The 20,786-nt window shown below is 40.1% G+C and overlaps 1 protein-coding gene across 1 annotated transcript; it reads left to right on the top strand.

The window, feature by feature from the left end:
• The first annotated feature begins 5,204 nt into the window (after positions 1–5,204).
• LOC121202023 (NLR family CARD domain-containing protein 3-like) lies at positions 5,205–20,173 on the top strand. The gene is given in 12 exon segments (XM_055506877.1): positions 5,205–5,319; positions 5,938–6,040; positions 6,185–6,328; positions 7,057–7,135; positions 7,296–7,394; positions 7,397–7,529; positions 8,378–10,184; positions 10,335–10,508; positions 15,860–16,033; positions 16,238–16,411; positions 19,290–19,336; positions 19,454–20,173. Coding segments are annotated over 11 exon segments (3,447 nt in total). The 5' UTR covers positions 5,205–5,319; positions 5,938–5,960; the 3' UTR covers positions 19,990–20,173.
• The last annotated feature ends 613 nt before the right edge of the window (positions 20,174–20,786 follow it).

The raw sequence follows: 20,786 nt of genomic DNA, 5'->3' as shown, positions 1-20,786 counted from the left end.
GTTGTTGTATCACATGTTGGTGTTATGATTCCTGGGGCCGTTTTTGTATTTCCTATTTTATTTTGAAGGACTACCTGTTTCAGCCAGATCACCTGTTTCCTATGTTATCTCCGGTTCACCTTACACACCTGTCCATAGTTAGTATCACCGCCAGTATTTAAGCACCACCTCAGCCAGCAGTCAAACGCCAGATTGTTGCATGTATACTCACCTCTTTCCAGCATTGCCGTGTTAGTTTACCTTGATCCTTCACTTGTTCCTGAACCTTGTTACTCCTGATTCCTGCCCGCTCCTTGTCTGTACCTCTGCTACGATAACCTGGTAACGTACCTTTGACCTGAGACCGCCTGATTCTTATCTGTACCTCTGCCGTGCTTACCTGTTGACGACCTCGCCTGTTTTTGGACCTGAACCTGCCCGCTGCCTTTGTACTGTCACTGAAGCTTCCTCGTGTATGAACCTGCCTGACCTGACCACGTCTGTATCAATAAAACCTGTCTCCAGCTAAACTACAGTCTTGTCTGACGCTGTGCATGTGGGTCCGACATCTGCCTAAACCCGACAGTTGGTAGTTAAAAACGTGTGCCAGTCAGTCTCAACATGTTTAAGTGTAGTTTGATCAAATCTTCACTCAGGAGCCTGGAGATTCATGAAGAAGTTTTAAAAAGCAGCAGTAAAAAGTTCCCATGGACCCAAACTGTCCCAGCAGCAGTGTGAGGTGGTGATTTGTCTCAGAACGTGGTGGAAGCCTGGCTGCAGTGGTTTAGATCAGCTGTAGAGACAGCAGGAAACAAGAGCGTGACGTGGTGCTTACACTGTAGTGTCACATGGAGGCTCCACTGAGGCTTTAAATCCAGCCTCTCATTGTCTGGTTGTCGTCTGGCTCCATGTTTCCTGCTGCAGGGTTGGTGTCACTCAACCACACAGACCAAACAGCTTTGATTCTCAGGCTCCAGGTTTCTCTGCACTCACTAGATTTGTTTAGTGACTTCTACTGATTGGACCTGTTGAACTGACCTGTGTTCCCTCTGCTTGAAGCTGATGTTGAGCCAGTTGGTGACGCTTCATTATCAGGAAATTCAGTGTGTTCCCCTCAGTTCTCACTGTGGATTCAGAATCAGAGTCAGACAGGATGTGTTGAATGTGTGTTAGTGTTGCGTTGTTGTAATTCTAGCTGATGTCCACCAGGTGACATTTGATCAGAACACAGTAGCTGACTCATTATACCAGATTGATATTCATCATTGTTTGATTACAATATCCTGAAGAGTTGAATGATTTGTTACAGATAAAGGTTTTGCAGGAATGTAGTATCAGATCAGTTTGATGGTACCAACCATGAACCCCCTGACAGCATGTGATTCAGCAGAGCTAAAGTGAACGTTGCTTCATGAAGGTGATGATCTTTCGTGTTGTTGTGATGTTGTTCAGCTCATCATCAGCAAAAGAAATCTTTCAACATTTAAAGTAGCAGTTTGTGCTGATTTAAAACATTGATGTGGAATTGGTTGTCAGATGGTTTGTTTCACAAAATGTCAACACAGACAAACAACAAAATAGGTTTTTAAGCTCCTCATCCAATAACAGACCATTTTAATCTATGAGCGAACTGGTGAAGCAACAGATGTTTGATCAGACTAAAGCAGAGCTGTTGCTGGTGTTGGTGTTGTTGAGCTGAACAGTCTGCTGAGCTCGATATAGTAAAAATAATGCAACAGTACAATAAAGTCAGTTTAACCAAACGAGGTGAAGAAGATGAGAACTGCTGAGCTGAAGGAAACAAACAACTGGCTTAAATGTTCCTCTGTTTTTGGGCATTTCTTTGCTAAACTTACACAGTTTACACATCAGCTGTATGGTGGAGTTAGTTTTTCCTCACCAACTGTTTGAGTTTTTTTCTGTGGGCCGATCAGCAATTGTATTTAATGCTCCACACAGTGAGTTGTGGATGCATATGAATATCAGCAAGAATGAAATTCATTCTTGTACTGTATCATTTGGACTTTGTCTTGGTAATGCAAAGTCAGGGACTCTGACCACTAGAGGACAACATCAAACCAGCTGCACACACCCAGTTACACATGCTGAGCAGCCCAGACAACAACTGTCACCTGAATCTTCGTTACAAAGAGGCAGGGCAAAGCTACAGAACCACATTCTTTGGATTGGAGCCACACAGACTTATACAGGTACAGTCACTTCATCAGTTTTTTATGGAACCAGGTTTATAGAGAGTACTTATATACTCAAGAGGAGTATATAAGTAATATACAGTATATACTCATCTTGATTAATGGTTTATTTTTTATTTATTGCCTGTGTATTGGTTCTAGTGTTGTTTAGTTTAATACAGCTGTAACATAACATTTTTCACCAAAAGGGTTAGACAGACGTTACATGAACAGTGCCATTTGTGGAAGCCAGGGTGATGAGAGCAACCCGGCTGCAACATCCTTGTGCCCAGAGAGGTATGGGGTGCCAAATGTAAAAGGAGCACCTATAACTAGTTTTCTCACATTTAACTAAATGACACAACATGTTTTCTCACATTTAGTTAAATGTGCAAAAGTCTAAATGTTAAATGTTAAATGTAAATGTTAAATGCTAAATGTAAAATGTAAATGTTAAATGTTAAATGTTAAATGCTAAATGTTAAATGTAAATGTTAAATGTTAAATGTTAAATGCTAAATGTTAAATGTAAATGTTAAATGTTGGCCGAGCGTAAAACTGAATATTCATGAATGGGCAAGTAGACTCCATCCCTACCCTCAAACAGCGCTGGTCTCAGATCAGAGACGCGAACTCAATCACCTCAAACAGTGCGCGCAAACCCCGCCCACATCTGATCTGGAAACTTTTGTTTTTAGCCTGGACGTAACTTCGGCTAGCTAGTATAGTTAGCCAACTAATTCTCCACCGGCGCCACAGAAATATTCTTTTTAAACCTACTTGACTCCTCATTAATGGTGTTTACGACAGAACGGCAGTTTGAAGCGGAGCCTCAGCCCGCACACCTGCCGTTACAGCCCGTTCAATCTCCCCCAACGGGAGGGAGTCGGAGCTGGCGGCCATGATGGCTTCGACTTCAGGCTTCTCTTCAGTATTTTCGTGCACCGATCCAGATTCAGATGTGGGCGGAGCTATGCGTACTGTTTGACGTGTTTGAGTTCGCGTCTCTGATCTGGGACCAGCGCTGTTTGAGGGTAGGGATGGAGTCTTGCCCAATCATGAATATTCAGTTTTACGCTCGGCCAACATTTAACATTTACATTTAACATTTACATTTAACATTTAGATTTAACATTTAACATTTACATTTAACATTTAACATTTATATTTAACATTTAACATTTAGATTTAACATTTAGATTTAACATTTACATTTAGATTTAACATTTACATTTAGACTTTTGCACATTTAACTAAATGTGAGAAAACATGTTGTGTCATTTAGTTAAATGTGAGAAAACTAGTTATAGGTTCTACTTTTACATTTGGCACCCCATAGAGAGGGACCCCTCACATGCCAACCGCACTGCATATACACACACACACACTTCCACAACCCATGCCCTCTCACATACATGAATAAATGAATGTTGAATAAAAGTGGGGGAGATCTCCAGGAGCACAACTGCTGGCTGACAGTGTGTCTCCTGTAGTTAAACCTAAAGACGGCTGGTGGGGCCACAGCTGGCCCCCGCCTCCAGGCCCCAGTGAAACAGCCCACCCCCTGCCCTAAATGTATGTGTGCTTAGGTTGAGAAACCTTTGGAAGACCGCCAGTTCCCCAAGGGATCCAGCAGACAGAGCCATCAAGGCGAAGGCTGAGTCCTGGGTGAGTGTATATGACTAACGCTGTTAAAACTGAGGAGCATATTACTTGTTACCAGTGTGTTTCCAAATAGCCCTGCGATCCATCCCACTATCCCCCGCCACCCCCCAGCAAGAAACAGGCAAGCCAGACCCACGGGGCCACGGTACTACTACATCTGCATGACAAGCAGCGCAGCCAGCCAGCTAAACTATCTTTAATTATATCCCTTTGTTTTGATCACTTCTTTTTGCTTTGAGCTTTTTTCTGCGCCCCTTAAAGCTTCCAACAGCCCTAACTAGTTAGTTAGACCAATCACAGGATACCAACTGCTGCTCATCACCCCTACAGACTGACTAACGCAACTGGGTCCAGTGGTTCTGTTTCTTCAGTAGGTTTTAATATTTTCTAGTTTCAGATCAACCTCAATCTCGGTGAGTCGGTGCCAGTGTTCCCAGCAACAGTGACCCAACTCGGTGTCCTTCAGCTCCACTTTAATCTGAGAAGAGAACCAGGACCCAGAGTGTCTGCACCTGTGGTGGAAATTTTCCATAAAGAAGTAGATGAGAGAGAGTTGTCCTTTTGTGCGATTTATTGAAATAGTAAAGAAAATAAAAATAATGGGGAAAGCAAATAAAAAGCATGGATGTTGATCGTGCACATCAACAAACCAAAAACCAGCTGGGGAGATCAGTGCACACACCACGAAGGTGTGATGCAAAGAGCCCACGATCCTCAAGTTGCTTCTGCCTTTTAGCTTCTCTGTCCGACTAGGGTGGAATGTCTTTCTAACCCAATCAAATTACATGCACCATCTCCTCCCTGTTGCAGTGTGTGTGAAGATTTTTACATTCTCACACCTGCATTGCTGACGTCCAACTATCTGTGAGAAAGGAGCACCGAGTCTCAACAGACAGAGACACAACTCCCCGACCTTGGGTTTGGGAGCTAGAGTTGAGAGTCTATCAGGCAGAGACAACCATTGAACAATGTAGGTGAAATGTCAAATGCATACAGTAAGACAAAACATAAGATATTAATTGCAGAACATAAGTCAGAAATCATATAATAACTGCATAGAAGTAAGGAAGAGACATAGAAATAAGGAAGAGACAATTTTTCCCATAACAGCACCACTACTGTAAGTGATGTTTAAAGTTACATTTGGAGTCATTGCTTATTGTCTATGGTAACTGGTAACATAAATTATTCTCACAAAAATCATTTTGAAATTAAACTGTAAACAATTTACTTATTTAATAACTATGTCTTATTTCACTTCACTTTATTTATATTCTGCATATTGTGTGTACAATGAGGTTGTCTGTGTCTATATGTGGCATTGTTAAGGTTGAACCTCTTCTTCTGTCTGATTGTAAACTGTGACAGGCTCCAGCAGCCTGAGACCCTTACGAGGAATAAATGACCAAGATAGAGTGAATGAGTCTATAAAAGGATTCCTGACGCAGCTGAAGTTAAGGTTGAATATTTCTCTGAAGTGAGAGTAAGAACATAAGTATACTCCAGTATAAAGTTGTTTTGCTCTTCTTTTTTTTTGATTCCTTTTATAATGATATCACTAACTCCCTGAACACTTTAGACTTCATACAATGGCATTGAAGGTTTCATTGAAATGACCAGGAAATAAAGCTGTGCAACACTGAGACTCAGTCCAACCAGTCGCACTGCATATTTTCATAGACACAAACAACAATTACTTATTGTTATTGTATAGTTAATTTAGTTACTGTATTATTTTATTCTTAACAAGAATTGAATTACAAACGTTTTTTTTTTTCAAATTTCTACTCAATGTTGTGTTTTAGTAGAGTCAGAGCAAGAGCAAGAGTTAGCTGATGGTCAGCAGCTGGTTGTTACTGTGTCTCCTCTTACTGAGGACTGAAGCAGCTTTTCCTGCTGCCATCAGCCTGTAAAGGAGCGAGAGATGAGTCTCTGCTCTCCAGTTGTCTGAGACACAGAATCGTCTTCTCCTTTGGCTCACAGCATTGTCCTGTCACAGCATGACAACTGTCAGTTACATGTAGCACAGTTCAAATTACGATTGTCCTGTCATGTCATTTATTGTGCAGATGAGTGATTTGTGTTTCTTCTTCACATTAAGGTAGATAGTGTGAATTCAGCACCATGAATCAGTGTGAGGAGAGAGAGGATGAAGTCCATCCCTGTAAAATGAGAAAAATGGAAATTAAGACTAAATCTCAGAGGTGAGGTAACTAAGATCATCTGACTGATTCTGTCTCCAAGTCAAAGACATTGCTTAACATTGCATCATAGGTTATTAACAATTATTGATCATTTATGAAGAATATGTGAGAGTCACCTACTGTAAGTCACCTTTTTTTTATTAGGTCCCATCAGAGACAAGAATCTGCTGAACATGGACCTGACCCTGGATCTGAATCTGAACCTGAACCCAGCTGTGTGTCATTAAAAAGCGACTACTCTATGGATTTTGGCGTAACTTTTAAAGACCAACCTGTGTCAGAGCCAAAGTGTGTTGTCAGTTTGAATCAATCTGATGTTAACTTTATATGAAAGATATTTCTGGTGTGAGTTAATGTGAAGATGAAGCTTTATTCACTGTTTTTCCTGCAAACACTTCTGCCATCGATCACATTTCCATCACCAGTAGCTACTGTAAGGCTTTGATCTTAGAGGGTCACAGAGGCTGCTCGTCTTCTAATGAAGTGCTCACTTGCAGGCAGAGGTCACAGGAAGCAGCTGATCAACACAAATGTTCATCAGTTCTGTTTATTGACATACTGTACTGTACATTACACTTTTGGTGAAATGTCTTAAAGCATCTTCATTCCAGTAGTAAATTCAAGTTACCAGTTGATTCTGGTGTCAGTAACAGAGCCACCACGTCCCACAATGAATGAATGTAGAAAGTAGCTATTGTAAATATTCCTGTTGTGAGCAGCAGCTCTGCCTCATATGCACACAGTTCAACATATTCATACTGGGTGCTGCACAGTACAACCAGTCTGATCCCAGCAGACTCTGTTCCTCACTGTTCCAACACTTCAGCCTTGTTCAGTGATGGAGGCAGAGATTTATGTTCAGAGCTGGTGAGACCGAACCAACTGACTGTGACAGTAAACCTTCACCACTACAGAGTCTCTGACTCACTGCTCAAATCAAACATAACTTCATGGACCTTTACCTTGTGTGTGTGTGTCTGTGTGGACTCACATCATGTGTCATGGTTCCTCCACAGAGTGGACCAGCAGAGCTCAGAGGTTCCCAGTGCTCAGTCTGTCCAGCAGCACCAAACACACCTGGACTCCATATTTATGGTCTGTACATGTACAACTACTACTGTTCATCTGTTGTGTTCACAATGATCTCATGCTGCACAGTGTCTTACAGTGACAGTGAGTCCAACATTATTTACGATCTGATGTTTGGCTCCATGGTTTTAGTTGGAATGTGTCATTTATATAGTTTCTGTTCCAGCTGCTGGAGGAAAACATTGTCACGTTTGTGAAAAAGGAGCTGAAGAAGATCCAGAAGGTTCTGAGCCAAAATTACCCAGAACGCTTAGAGAGAGAGTCAAAAGGGAGGATGAGGAGGAGTTGGGTGGTGAGGATGAAGAGCAGAGGAGGAGCAACAGAGACGCATTTCTGAAGATCACAGTGAACTTCCTGAGGAGGATGAAGCAGGAGGAGCTGGCTGACTGTCTGCAGAGCAGTACGAGGATTTATAACATTTACACATCACAGACACAATCTCACATTTACTAATGTGGTGGAGAGTTTGTTAAAAGTGAACCATGATTAAATTGTAATTCTTCTGCAGCCATGTAGAGCAGCTTAACTTATCTCTTGAATCTGGTTGTTACATTTTTGTTTTGTTTTAATATTGGGTGACAGGTTTGGTAATGCCCTATAGTGGTTAACTGGAGTGACTTCAAGTAGTGTAGAGGGCCGAGTGCAGCATTTAGCTCTTGTACATAGTTGTCTCTAACTGTTAAAAATAAAAATCTGATACATCAGATTAATTGAAGTTGAGCTACAATACCATTTCTGCTTTTAAAGTTAAACCTCCTTTTATAATCTTTATTCTTCATTCTTTCTTTTTTATTCTTCATTTGCATTATTATTCCTATCTGCTCCGTCCTCTGGTTTTCCTCGATAAAGTCACCATAGGCTTCCTTCTTTGTCACTGGTGGTCATAGAAATTTCTGTATATTCATTGAAAGAACTGAACTAACATAAAAATATATACTTTATTGCTTATATAACTGACCCTTCTGTTCATTTGGATATTAGCACACAACCTATTGTGGCTACATGTGTGTGCCAAACAAATTGCTCAACCTAAGAAATTTCTATTCTATTTTGAACTATATTGGAACTTACATTTCACTGTGACACTGTTTGATTTATGGCTTGTAAAAAAAAACAAGAGATGTCATGTATTTCTGAATCATTAATCGGAGGATTAAACAGTAAATGGGATGTTTGTATACAGTAGTTTTCTAACGTGAGTCTTAATTTATAAGAATTTATAATTATAATTTTTGCTTGTTTATCCAGGAACTACTGCTGCAGTTTGTCAGCATCAACTTAAATTTCAGCTAAAGAAGAAGTTCCAGTTTGTCTTTGAAGGCATCGCTAAAGCAGGAAACCCAACCCCTTTGAACCAGATCTACACAGAGCTCTACATCACAGAGGGAGAGACTGGAGAGGTCAACAATGAACATGAGGTCAGACAGATTGAATCAGCATCCAGGAAGCGATACAGAGCAGAAACAACCATCAGACAAGAAGACATCTTTAAAGGCTCAGCTGGAAGAGTTGGAGACATCAGAACAGTAATGACAAAGGGAGTGGCTGGAATTGGGAAAACAGTCCTAACACAGAAGTTCACTCTGGACTGGGCTGAAGACAAAGCCAACCAGGACATAGACTTCACATTTCCATTCACCTTCAGAGAGCTGAATGTGCTGAAAGAGGAAAAGTTCAGCTTGGTGGAACTTGTTCATCACTTCTTTACTGAAACCAAAGCAGCAGGAATCTGCAGCTTTGACCAGTTCCAGGTTGTTTTCATCTTGGACGGTCTGGATGAGTGTCGACTTCCTCTGGACTTCAACAAGACTAAAACCCTGAGTGATGTCACAGAGTCCACCTCAGTGGATGTGCTGCTGACAAACCTGATCAGGGGGAACCTGCTTCCCTCTGCTCGCCTCTGGATCACCACACGACCTGCAGCAGCCAATCAGATCCCTCCTGGCTGTGTTGACCTGGTGACAGAGGTCAGAGGGTTCACTGACCCACAGAAGGACGAGTACTTCATGAAGAGGTTCACAGATGAGCAGCAGGCCACAACAATCATCTCCCACATCAAGACGTCACGAAGCCTCCACATCATGTGCCACATCCCAGTCTTCTGCTGGATCACTGCTACGGTTCTGGAGGATGTGTTGAAAAGCAGAGAGGGAGGAGAGCTGCCCAGGACCCTGACTGAGATGTACATCCACTTCCTGGTGGTTCAGATCAAAGTGAAGAACATCAAGTATGATGGAGGAGCTGAGACAGATCCACTCTGGAGTCCAGAGAGCAAGAAGATGATTGATTCTCTGGGAAAACTGGCTTTTGAGCAGCTGCAGAAAGGAAACCTGATCTTCTATAAGTCAGACCTGACAGAGTGTGGCATCGATATAACAGCAGCCTCAGTTTACTCAGGAGTGTTAACACAGATCTTTAAAGAGGAGAGAGGACTGTACCAGGACAAGGTGTTCTGCTTCATCCATCTGAGTGTTCAGGAGTTTCTGGCTGCTCTTCATGTCCATCTGACCTTCAATAACTCTGGAGTCAACCTGCTGTCACAACAACAATCAACACACCAGATGTCAACAAAACAAGACACACCTGCAGAGACACAGTTTTACCGTGACGCTGTGGACAAGGCATTTCAGAGTCCAAACGGACACCTGGACCTGTTCCTACGCTTCCTGCTGGGTCTTTCAATGGGGGCCAATCAGACTATGCTAATAAGTCTGATGAAACAGACAGGACGTACTTTGCAAAACAGGGATTATGCTATCCAGTACATCAAGAAGAAGATCTCAGAGTCTCCCTCTGCAGAAAAAAGCATCAACCTGTTCCACTGTCTGAATGAACTGAATGATTGTTCTCTATTAGAGGACATCCAGAAGTACCTGGAGTCAGAAAGTCTTTGCTCAGATAAACTCTCTTCTTCTCAGCGGTTAGCTCTGGTCTTCATGTTGATGTCATCAGAGAGAGATCTGGATATATTTGACCTATTTAAATACTCTTCAAGCTTTTCAGAGAAGGACCTGGTGTTTGTACTGGGCGTGGTTAAAGTCTCCAAGAAAGTTGTGTAAGTGTAAATATTGGATTTATTCATCATTATATGTACATGTACTGTTTTTAAACAGCATACTGTATATTGTTATAAAATTTGTTAAATTACTTTTTATTAGACTTCAACACCAATGCTCTTGTTCTTTATCTGTACTGTATCTTTCAGCCTGAGTAGCTGTAACCTGTCAGAGAGAAGCTGTGAAGCTCTGTCCTCAGTTCTCAGATCTCAGTCTTCTAGTCTGATTGAACTGGACCTGAGTAACAACAACCTGGAGGATTCAGGAGTGAAGTTACTGTCTGATGGACTGAAGAGTCCTCATTGTCACCTGGAGACTCTCAGGTCAGTTTAAGTAAGAGTAAGGAGCAGGAAGAGTGAGATTCTGCGAGATCAGTGCGACTACTACTACTACGTTTCTTTTGGCTTTTCCCATCAGGGGTCACCACAGCGAATCATCCTTTTCCATCTCAGACAGCTCAATAAACTGTCCACCAATAAACATATAATTGCTACGTTATTACAGATGTTTACCCAAAATCTGAAAGACATGGCATCACTAGGTCCACTAGAAGTTATAGCAGTTTGAGACCGATATAAGCAGCTGTAGTCCTACACAAACCGAGCTAAACGCCTTAACGAGGCGGTGCACGCTCCTGCATATGCCAATCGATTTCTGGCAGGGATTCACTTTTTGGCACTGGGCATAGGTGAACTGGGTGGTTGGGGATAACAACAATGATAGCAGCTAATCAAATATTGAGTCAAAAAGATCTAGAGGATTTAATGTTTCGCATCAAACACACCAGGACACAGTTGTAGAGTACAAAGTAAATGTGTACATTATTTACAATGATGACAGTTCATTAAATCAACAAAAAAAACATGAATATAATAGTCCATAACACACAAGCTAAGTGTGTGGTCGGCCGTCACGTCTCCTACCGAACCAACAAAAATGAGGGAAGCAGTGTCTGTGCTCTCACTCTCACTTTGTTATTTGTCTCACTTCTGTTTGTCTGCTCTTACACTAATACTCTGGTAGCAATTATGATGTTCAACTTAGCATCACTAAGGACAACAAAGGCTTTATTGAGGACGTTTCTGAAATTGTTAAACTTTTCAAATCAGCAGACAGTGCAATCCCAGTGCAACACTTCATTGCATGAGAATCTTCACCATGATGATGTTTTGCCTTTGGACAGTGTATTAAATATAAATGCAGCATATGCCCGTTGTAAACAGCACTGTTTCGTCCACGGTCAAAAAAATCAAACAACCCGCCCGTGGGCCCTTGGAACAATATAGGGTTACAGTACAAGAAAAGAGCAACTTCAGCTGATATACAGTAGCTGCAACTGCTTCTAAAGGGAACATGTTGAGAGCTATGAAAGTTTTTCAGACTCAAAATCCAACTCACAATACATTTGTCAACTGGCAGTTCAATATGCAATATTGTCATTCAATTTGAAAATGCATTTAACATTTTAGAAATTCAATACAGAAAATTAATTAATTATAAGTTTACATAAAATCTTAATAATAAAAAATTGCAATTCGTATTGTCATGGTTTTTAACATTCTAAATTTAAATGGCAATGCATTTTGCAATTGGCATTTCAATATGCTATTTGGTAATTAAATTTGAGAATGCAGGATTTTATTGAAGATGATCTCCTTCAGTTTTTTTGGCATTTGCATCATAACACGAGAATTACAAATTACCCATAACCACGACTAAAATTGACCAACTGCATACAGAGTAAATATATAGACAATATAGATCAGATTATGAATACTGTAGTTCAGCTACAACTACAGTACTCAACTGTGAAATCCAAAATCTCTGTCAAATAAAACTGCCTATTGACCAACAAATTATCATACTGCTGTTAAATGTACATACTGTACCTTTGCTCTTGAGGTTTATGGGGTGCCAAATGTAAAAGGAGCACCTATAACTAGTTTTCTCACATTTAACTAAATGACACAACATGTTTTCTCACATTTAGTTAAATGTGCAAAAGTCTAAATGTAAATGTTAATTGTAAATGTTAAATGTAAATGTTAAATGTAAATGTAAATGTAAATGTTAAATGTAAATGTTAAATGCTAAATGTTAAATGTTAAATGTAAATGTTAAATGCTAAATGTTAAATGTAAATGTTGAATGTAAATGTTAAATGTTAAATGTTAAATGTAAATGTTAAATGTAAATGTTAAATGTTGGCCGAGTGTAAAACTGAATATTCATGAATGGGCAAGTAGACTCCATCCCTACCCTCAAACAGCGCTGGTCTCAGATCAGAGACGCGAACTCAATCACCTCAAACAGTGCGCGCAAACCCCGCCCACATCTGATCTGGAAACTTTTGTTTTTAGCCTGGACGTAACTTCGGCTAGCTAGTATAGTTAGCCAACTAATTCTCCACCGGCGCCACAGAAATATTCTTTTTAAACCCACTTGACTCTTCATTAATGGTGTTTACGACAGAACGGCAGTTTGAAGCGGAGCCTCAGCCCGCACACCTGCCGTTACAGCCCGTTCAATCTCCCCCAACGGGAGGGAGTCGGAGCTGGCGGCCATGATGGCTTCGACTTCAGGCTTCTCTCCAGTATTTTCGTGCACCGATCCAGAGTCAGATGTGGGCGGAGCTATGCGTACTGTTTGACGTGTTTGAGTTCGCGCCTCTGATCTGAGACCAGCGCTGTTTGAGGGTAGGGATGGAGTCTACTTGCCCATTCATGAATATTCAATTTACACTCGGCGAACATTTAACATTTACATTTAACATTTACATTTAACATTTACATTTAACATTTAACATTTATATTTAACATTTAACATTTACATTTATATTTAACATTTACATTTATATTTAACATTTACATTTAGACTTTTGCACATTTAACTAAATGTGAGAAAACATGTTGTGTCATTAAGTTAAATGTGAGAAAACTAGTTATAGGTTCTACTTTTACATTTGGCACCCCATAGAGACAAAAAAAACAATGTTACATTACCAGTGTGTTGCTCCTACTATAAAGCAAAAAAGTATCTGCAGCTTCTGGGGTGGGTTAACACGGGGAAGAACACTCCTAAGGCACAAGAGAGCCCATGGGCACAGACGCAGAGAAACACTTAACAGAGGACACATGAGGGACAGGGATACAGGAACCAAATGAACAGGAACACAGCAGTAAGGACAGGTATGGTGTTTACACCGGAGGTGAATCGGGAGTAGCGTGGCAGTGACAGTGATACAGGTGTCGTGCCAAAAAGTGACTGTCTGCCAGAAATTGATTTCGTCACGCGGGAGACGAAACCGCCTCGTTAAGGCCTTTAGCTCGGTTTGTGTAGGACTACAGCTGCTTATATCGGTTTCAAATGCCCATAACTTGTAAATATTCTAAATATTCTAAAATAAGCTTATTGTCAAAAGATTAGCATGAGGGCGGCACGGTGGTGCAGTGGGTAGCACTGTCGCCTCACAGCAAGAAGGTTCGATTCCCGGAGGCGGCCCTGGTGCCTTTCTGTGTGGAGTTTGCACGTTCTCCACTTGTGTGCGCTGGTCGTTGCCCGTAGGTGTGAGTGTGTGAGTGAATGGTTGTCTGTCTATGTGTTGCCCTGCGATGGACTGGCGACCCGTCCAGGGTGTACCCTGCCTCTCGCCCGTACCCAGCTTGGATAGCACCCCCGTGACCCCGCACTAGGGAGTAAGCGGTTAAGAAAGTGGATGGATATTGGCATGAATCACTTTTTGGCAACGTGGAAAAAGCTTCTTACCGGTTGAACTGGTCTTAGACAGGTACAGACAGCGGTCAAGTTAATTGAATTTGTTAATATGAACAAGAAGAGCTCCACTGACTTAAAATGAGGCAGAAATAAGCTTCTTGTTAAAAGATATTGGCATGAATCACTTTTTGGCAATGTGGAAACAGCTTTTTACTGGTTGTACTGGTCTCAGACAGTTACAGACAGCGGTCAAGTGAGCTGGATGCTCATTAAACCTGTTAATATATAATAAAGAAGAGTTGATAAAGAAAAAAATGAGGCAGAAATAAGCTTCTTATCAAACGATATTGGCTGTAATCACGTAAACACAGCATCTTACTGGTTTAACTAGTCTCAGACAGGTGTGGAAAGTGATAAAATGTACTGGATGCTCATTAAGTCTATTATTATAATACAGCAGAGCTCCATGAACTTAAAATGAGAGAAAGAAGCTTTCAGTAAACAGATATTGGCTTTAATCACTTTGTGGCAACATAAAACCAGCATGCTACTGGTTCTACTGGTCTTGGTGTATTACATCTGTAAATATAACAAAGCAGAGCTCAGTGTATTTAAAATAAGACATAATTAAGCTTCTGACCAAAAGCTTTGGCTCTAATAATCACGTTTTGGCAACATGAAAGCATCTTACTGGATAAACTGGTCCCATACAGGAAGTTAAAAGTGGTGAAACAACTCGGTGGTCACTCGTGCAGTTTTAATCAGACACAAAATGTGAAGAACAAACATGCTGCAGCAATATTGGGTCGTAGATCTGAGTCCAAGCATCATGTCATACATAGAGTTAAAAAGTCACGATCGACGATCACTGTAAAGAGAGCTACGATGATTATTTCTGTCGTTTACACAAAATTTAAAAGACGTGGCATCACTACGTCCATAGCGGATAATATTTACAAGTTATGGCCGTTTGAAACCGAAATAAGCAGCTATAGTCCTACACAAACCGAGCTAAACGCCTTAACGAGGCGGTGCGCGCTCCCGCGTGCGGAAATCAAATTCTGGCATACAGTCACTTTTTGGCACAACACCGGCACGGGTCCATTTACAATAAAATTAATCCATAAGGTTCTCCTTTCTTGTTCCGCTGGTAAAATGAAAATACTTGATGCTGGTTGGAACAACCAACAATGGAGCACGTTTTGAACCTTAATGGCGCCATGTCAGTTCGTATAACAGTGAGTGGCTGAAACGCAATGTGGTAAATTTAGGTGTCCATGTTTGTCTGGGTGGGGCCAGAGCTAGTTCTGTGAGTGGTCTAAAACTGTAGACAGAGACTATTAGGTACATCGATTGAAACCGATCGCTCTTGGACCGGATTGGATAAAGGAGCAAAATGTGACATAAGTAGGGAGTGTGCTTCTAACACATCAGGAGTGTCTTAACATGAATCAGAATCAGAATCAGAAAAAGCTTTATTGACAGGTACAGTAGAGAGCACTTTTCAAAACTTGGAATTTGACTTGATGTTGTTAGTTGGTGTATCTAAACATAAAAGTAAAAAACAATTAAACTGGAGTTATGTACAGACTATATACAGTGGAGTGAAATGGGTGTGTAGGTGGTCTGGAATGGTGTGACCTGCCTAGAGTGGCAGCGATTGACCTTGAGTTGGGAGGTCACCTGGTGGGGGTTGGCACAGTTCAATAGACTGTCACATCACCCACATCACGTTCTTGAGTGTTCAATTAGCCACTGATTTGATTTATTGATTTTGACAAAAGTCAACCCCTCACATGGCCCTGCACTTCCATACTGGTCCATTGGTCACAAAAGAATGGAACCCCCACATTGTTGATTATGAAATGCCTGATGACTCCTAGGAAACAACCCCCAATACCTAACATCTCTCCTATGTACAGATATCTAATCTACCAAAATGTTTATCACTGTTTTTCAGATTGAGTTTATGTGACCTATTGGAAAGAAGCTGTGAAGCGCTTACCCCAGTTCTCAGCTGTCAGTCCTCTACTCTGCGAGAACTGGACCTGAGTAACAACAACCTGCAGGATTTAGGAGTGGAGCTACTGTGTGATGGACTGAAGAGTCCTAACTGTAAACTGGAGACTCTCAGGTTATGATTCCTCAACCTAAATAGAATTTTACATTTTCCTAGCATGATATGGAAAAAATATATATATTTTTAACTCAGCACTGTCAGCATTTGACTCCAGTCTCCAGGACCTAATTATCAAATTGATGGTGATCAGATAATATTTCATGACCAAACCTGAAAATTATTAAACAGTAAAAAAAATTATGTTTTTCATAACTGCAGGATGTCAGGTTGTCTGATCACAGAGGAAGGCTGTGCTTCTCTGGCCTCAGCTCTGAGCTCCAACCCCTCCCATCTGAGAGAACTGGACCTGAGCTACAATCATCCAGGAGACTCGGGAGAGAAGCTGCTGTCTGCTGGACTGAAGGATCCACACTGGAGACTGGAAACTCTCAGGTATGGAAAGAACTACACTGATAAAAACAACCTTAATTTGGAGTGGGATGTAATTTATCGTTTAAATGTGCTACTCATGTTTTAAAATTACATTCACTCACATTTTCTAATTAGCAGCTGCACATTTCTTATATTGTATTGTATATATTGTACTTGAGATATAGAATCTGTACATGTGAATGTGTTATGTATTATAGGTAAATTAGGACTAAGGCCAGTCTTACTATGAGCTGAACCCTACAAACTAAAGCATGCTCTGGCCTGCTCCACTCAGAGCCTATGGCCAGGCAACATACAAATAAGGGACCCAAATGCACAACCACAAACGAGAACGTGAATTAAAGTGATTTAACTGTGATACAAACAAATAAATAAAAAACAACTATAAATAAAAAACAACTAAAAATCACTGCTGATGCAGGCCAAAAGGTAGGGACTGAAAAGATAAATATGTAACCAACACAAAACACTGACACACACAAAGCAAACAAACCTTCACATGAGATAACAGGAAATACAGATTACATGAGCAACTGAAAAATGAAACAACAAAGAACTTAGCAAATACCTAGGGCTTAAATACTAAAAGGGTGAAACTTATTACACATGACAGAAAACAAACAGGAAATGACATAACAGCAAATACAGGACTGAAACAAAAGGGCCACCAGCAGGCCAGAGGGCTGAATTGTAACAGAATGCTGAAATGCAACTTCAGCCAATACTAACCTACAGTGAGAACACTTTTTTTTTATCATGGGCATTCTATAGTCACAGTACCTTCACATTGCTTCTGACCCTGAATTATTTGCAAATTAAATAAAGTACTAAATACTATAATTAAGAAACAGAACAAAAAGCAGTAACAGAATACTGTTTTAAACAACAATCTCATGTTTGGAGGCATGACAGAGTACTCCACACTGCGTCTCCTGTGCAATGATTATCTACGGGGTTTCCCAAGCATAATCAGAGGTGGCGCATTGACATTGCTAGAAAATTTACCAGAATTTACTGCAAAAACTGAAAAACTACTTTTTACATGGAGACATTTAAGTAGTAAATACAAAGACAAGTATTGCCATGTCTTACCTTAATATTATTAAGTACAGTAGATCATGCAGGTTATTTTAATCAGTGTAATAAAGTAAAATCAACAAGATGATTCATTGTTGTGTGTGTACTTGATTGTCAAGGATTACAAAAATAAAATGCACAATATCTTTTCTGAACAAAGTCACGTTAAATGGTAATTTAAATTCTTTTACGTAGGCATGCAAACTTATTTGTTTGCTAATAATATAGATTATATTATGTTACATTTACATTATCTAAGATCTTTTTTCAGTGTATAGACAGTGTCTGTTTATTGCTGTTTATTATTAGTTACAGGTAAAATAAATATACATACATGTCATGTTTTGAATTCAATAAAGTCGGGATTTAAAATGGAAACAGATTCAAATGAATTACAAACAAACAACAAATTTATCAGTTACTTAAACACAAGATTACATACTTCTAAATAATATTTTTGTATTTATTGATTGATTTTTGTGTTTATTTTCCTGGTAAAATAATGAAAAACAAACTAAATAACATTTTTGATGACCTTCTAGAATCTAGAATTACACTTTTTTTTCCCTTTTAATAAACATGTTCAAATTAGAACAAATTAGAATTGCCATGTTTTTTAACATTGTCCGACAACACTGCAGCGTCAAAAGGCTTTAGCTTCAATCCCAGCAACAGTTTGAATCCGTCCCTAAAACCTAGCGCCTAACAGCTAGGCAGGCAGATAAAGCTGCTATTTGCTTACCTGAGTCTATTCTTTTGGTAGTTTGCTTTGGTTCTGAACTCATGTTTGCTTATTTTCGTTTTTGTTGCTATGCTGGAAGAATGGTGCAACCGTGCAAACAAACGCAAGCAGCTAATTAAACCAATTAGCAGCGCTGCTGATGTGATTGACAAAGAGGAGCCAATCAGCTATGCGCAAAGACAGTTTCTGGCAATAAGATAAAAATCAGTTTCAAAACTTTTGTATCATCTTAATTATGGGTCCTAGCAGAGCAGATGTTTTCAGCAGCTAAATTAATGACAGCTATAGTGAACAACACCCAGTGACTCCATCATGTGGATCAGTTGGATTGTGAATGATTTCCTATAAAACCAGGTGATTGTAGGTTATGTTGGTTTGATCACATAAAGTAAATGCAACATATTTATTCTGAGCTACAGTAATGTTTGTTCTCCAGTGAAGCTGCAGCTACAGTGTTGTGTTAAATACTCTTCGACCTGTTGATTTTTCCTGGCCAATTGCTAAATAGTCACAAATGTAAGAGGAAGCTCCACAGTTTGAAATAAAACAAATGTGGTTATTAAAGAGCACTGCATTTATAATCTATTAACTAACTATTCATTGTGAACATTGTCGGCTATTAACCAAACTCACTTATTCTTTATTTATTATTATAGAAAATAAATTAAAACAAATGTCTTTTCAAAATACTTAGATGTGATTAGCCCTAATAATGCAAGTGAAAAATCCAAAATGTGACCACAAACCCCAAAATACCTCCTATAATTGAAAATCCACATGATGGATCAAGGAAGTGAAACACATGTATGGGTTTTTATACTTAAAAAAAACAAAATGGGAAAAAAAAATCCAAAAGCACATTGCACTTTATGAATGCACATAAGATATTTGTACAAACTTGTTATACAGTATGAACAAGAACAAGAACATTAAAGTGGTCCAGAGGTATTGAAAAGACTCTTAAAGCATTATATCAGAATAAGTTCACACCAGAGAAAACGTGTATTAGAGCCATGTAATGTCCATGTCTGCATGTCTCTGACCCCCTCCTCCTTTCAGGGTGGAGCCTGGTGGAGTCCGATGGTTGAGACCAGGTCTGAGGAAGTGTAAGTGTGTTTAATGAGATCAGCAACATTCACCCATCTTCAAACTGTCATGAGTCATCATCAAACTGATGACAGATCAATAACTGCAGATAAATTGTGTCTTGTTCTCTCCATCAGATTTCTGTCAACTCACAATCGACACAAACACAGTGAACAGAGAATTACAACTGTCTGACAACAACAGGAAGGTGACACATGTGAAGGAGGATCAGTCGTATCCTGATCATCCAGACAGATTTGACTGGAAACCTCAGCTGCTGTGTAGTGATGTACTGACTGGTCGCTGTTACTGGGAGGTTGAGTGGGGAAGAGGGGTTCATATATCAGTGAGTTACAAAAGAATCAGAAGAAAAGGAAACCATAGAGACTGTGTGCTTGGATACAATGATCAGTCCTGGAGTCTGAGCTGCTCTGATGATGGTTGCAATGTCAAACATAATAACAAAGAAACACCCATCTCCTCGTCCTCTGTGTCTCACAGAGTATCAGTGTATGTGGACTGTCCTGCTGGTTCCCTCTCCTTCTACAGCGTCTCCTCTGATGGACTGATACACCTTCACACCTTCAACACCACATTTACTGAACCTCTTTATCCTGGGTTTAGGTTCTGGTCTCCTGGTTCCTCAATGTCTCTGTGTAAAGTGTGGTACTGAGAGTGTGATTCTGTCAGAGAAACATTGTTGCATTAACACGTAATTATGTTGAGGAAGAGAGCTTAAAGTAGTAATCTTTGTAAATGGTAAATTATTGTAAATAATTGTTTACGTTTGATTGCCTCGCCTCTTGTTCTTTTCTACTTGTTTTTTTTAAACAAAATAAAATAGTGTGACAGGCTGATGCCATTTTGTGATGCGTTTAGTAGTGATGTGACGTTCCATATTCCTACCCCATGACCTCACCTTTTAATCAATGTTCAAACCCAAAATTCTTAACCACTCATATCAATCCCATGTTTAGTTTATTTTTAAAAATTTTTAATGTATGTAATTCAAATACAATGTTTCAACCAAATAGAAACCCTTGTTTCTTTTACATTTTTAAAGCAGGAATGACTTGCCATGCCACATTAATGTCACAGGCCTCTCAGGTGTTTCCCTGAGGTGACGTAGGCACTGCAGACGTGCTTTCAACAGGCCTATGGTCATTTCCACCCGGGCTCTTATTCTGCAGTGACACATTAAAGCGCTGCTGGGAGCCTGCTTCAGGTTCTGGGTGAGGCGTCAGTAGTGTGGGCTGCCATTAACCCCTATCTCCAGCAGAAAGCTGTCAATCTCTCCTAGAAGAAAGTTCACATTACTTTAGTGCTGCATAGAAGTGATCCTGTGGGTGTGTAGTGCATGCATTGGAATAAGTGTATAGGACATACATGTACTTACCACAGTGCAGCCTGTTACTTAGGGTTGACTCACGATATATTCATGAGTCATGACCAGAGCTGGGCCACTTGGCC

Source organism: Betta splendens, chromosome 2 (assembly GCF_900634795.4).
Source record: "Betta splendens chromosome 2, fBetSpl5.4, whole genome shotgun sequence".
Classification (NCBI taxonomy): Eukaryota; Metazoa; Chordata; class Actinopteri; order Anabantiformes; family Osphronemidae; genus Betta; species Betta splendens.
This window is presented reverse-complemented; position numbering and strand designations above follow the sequence as displayed.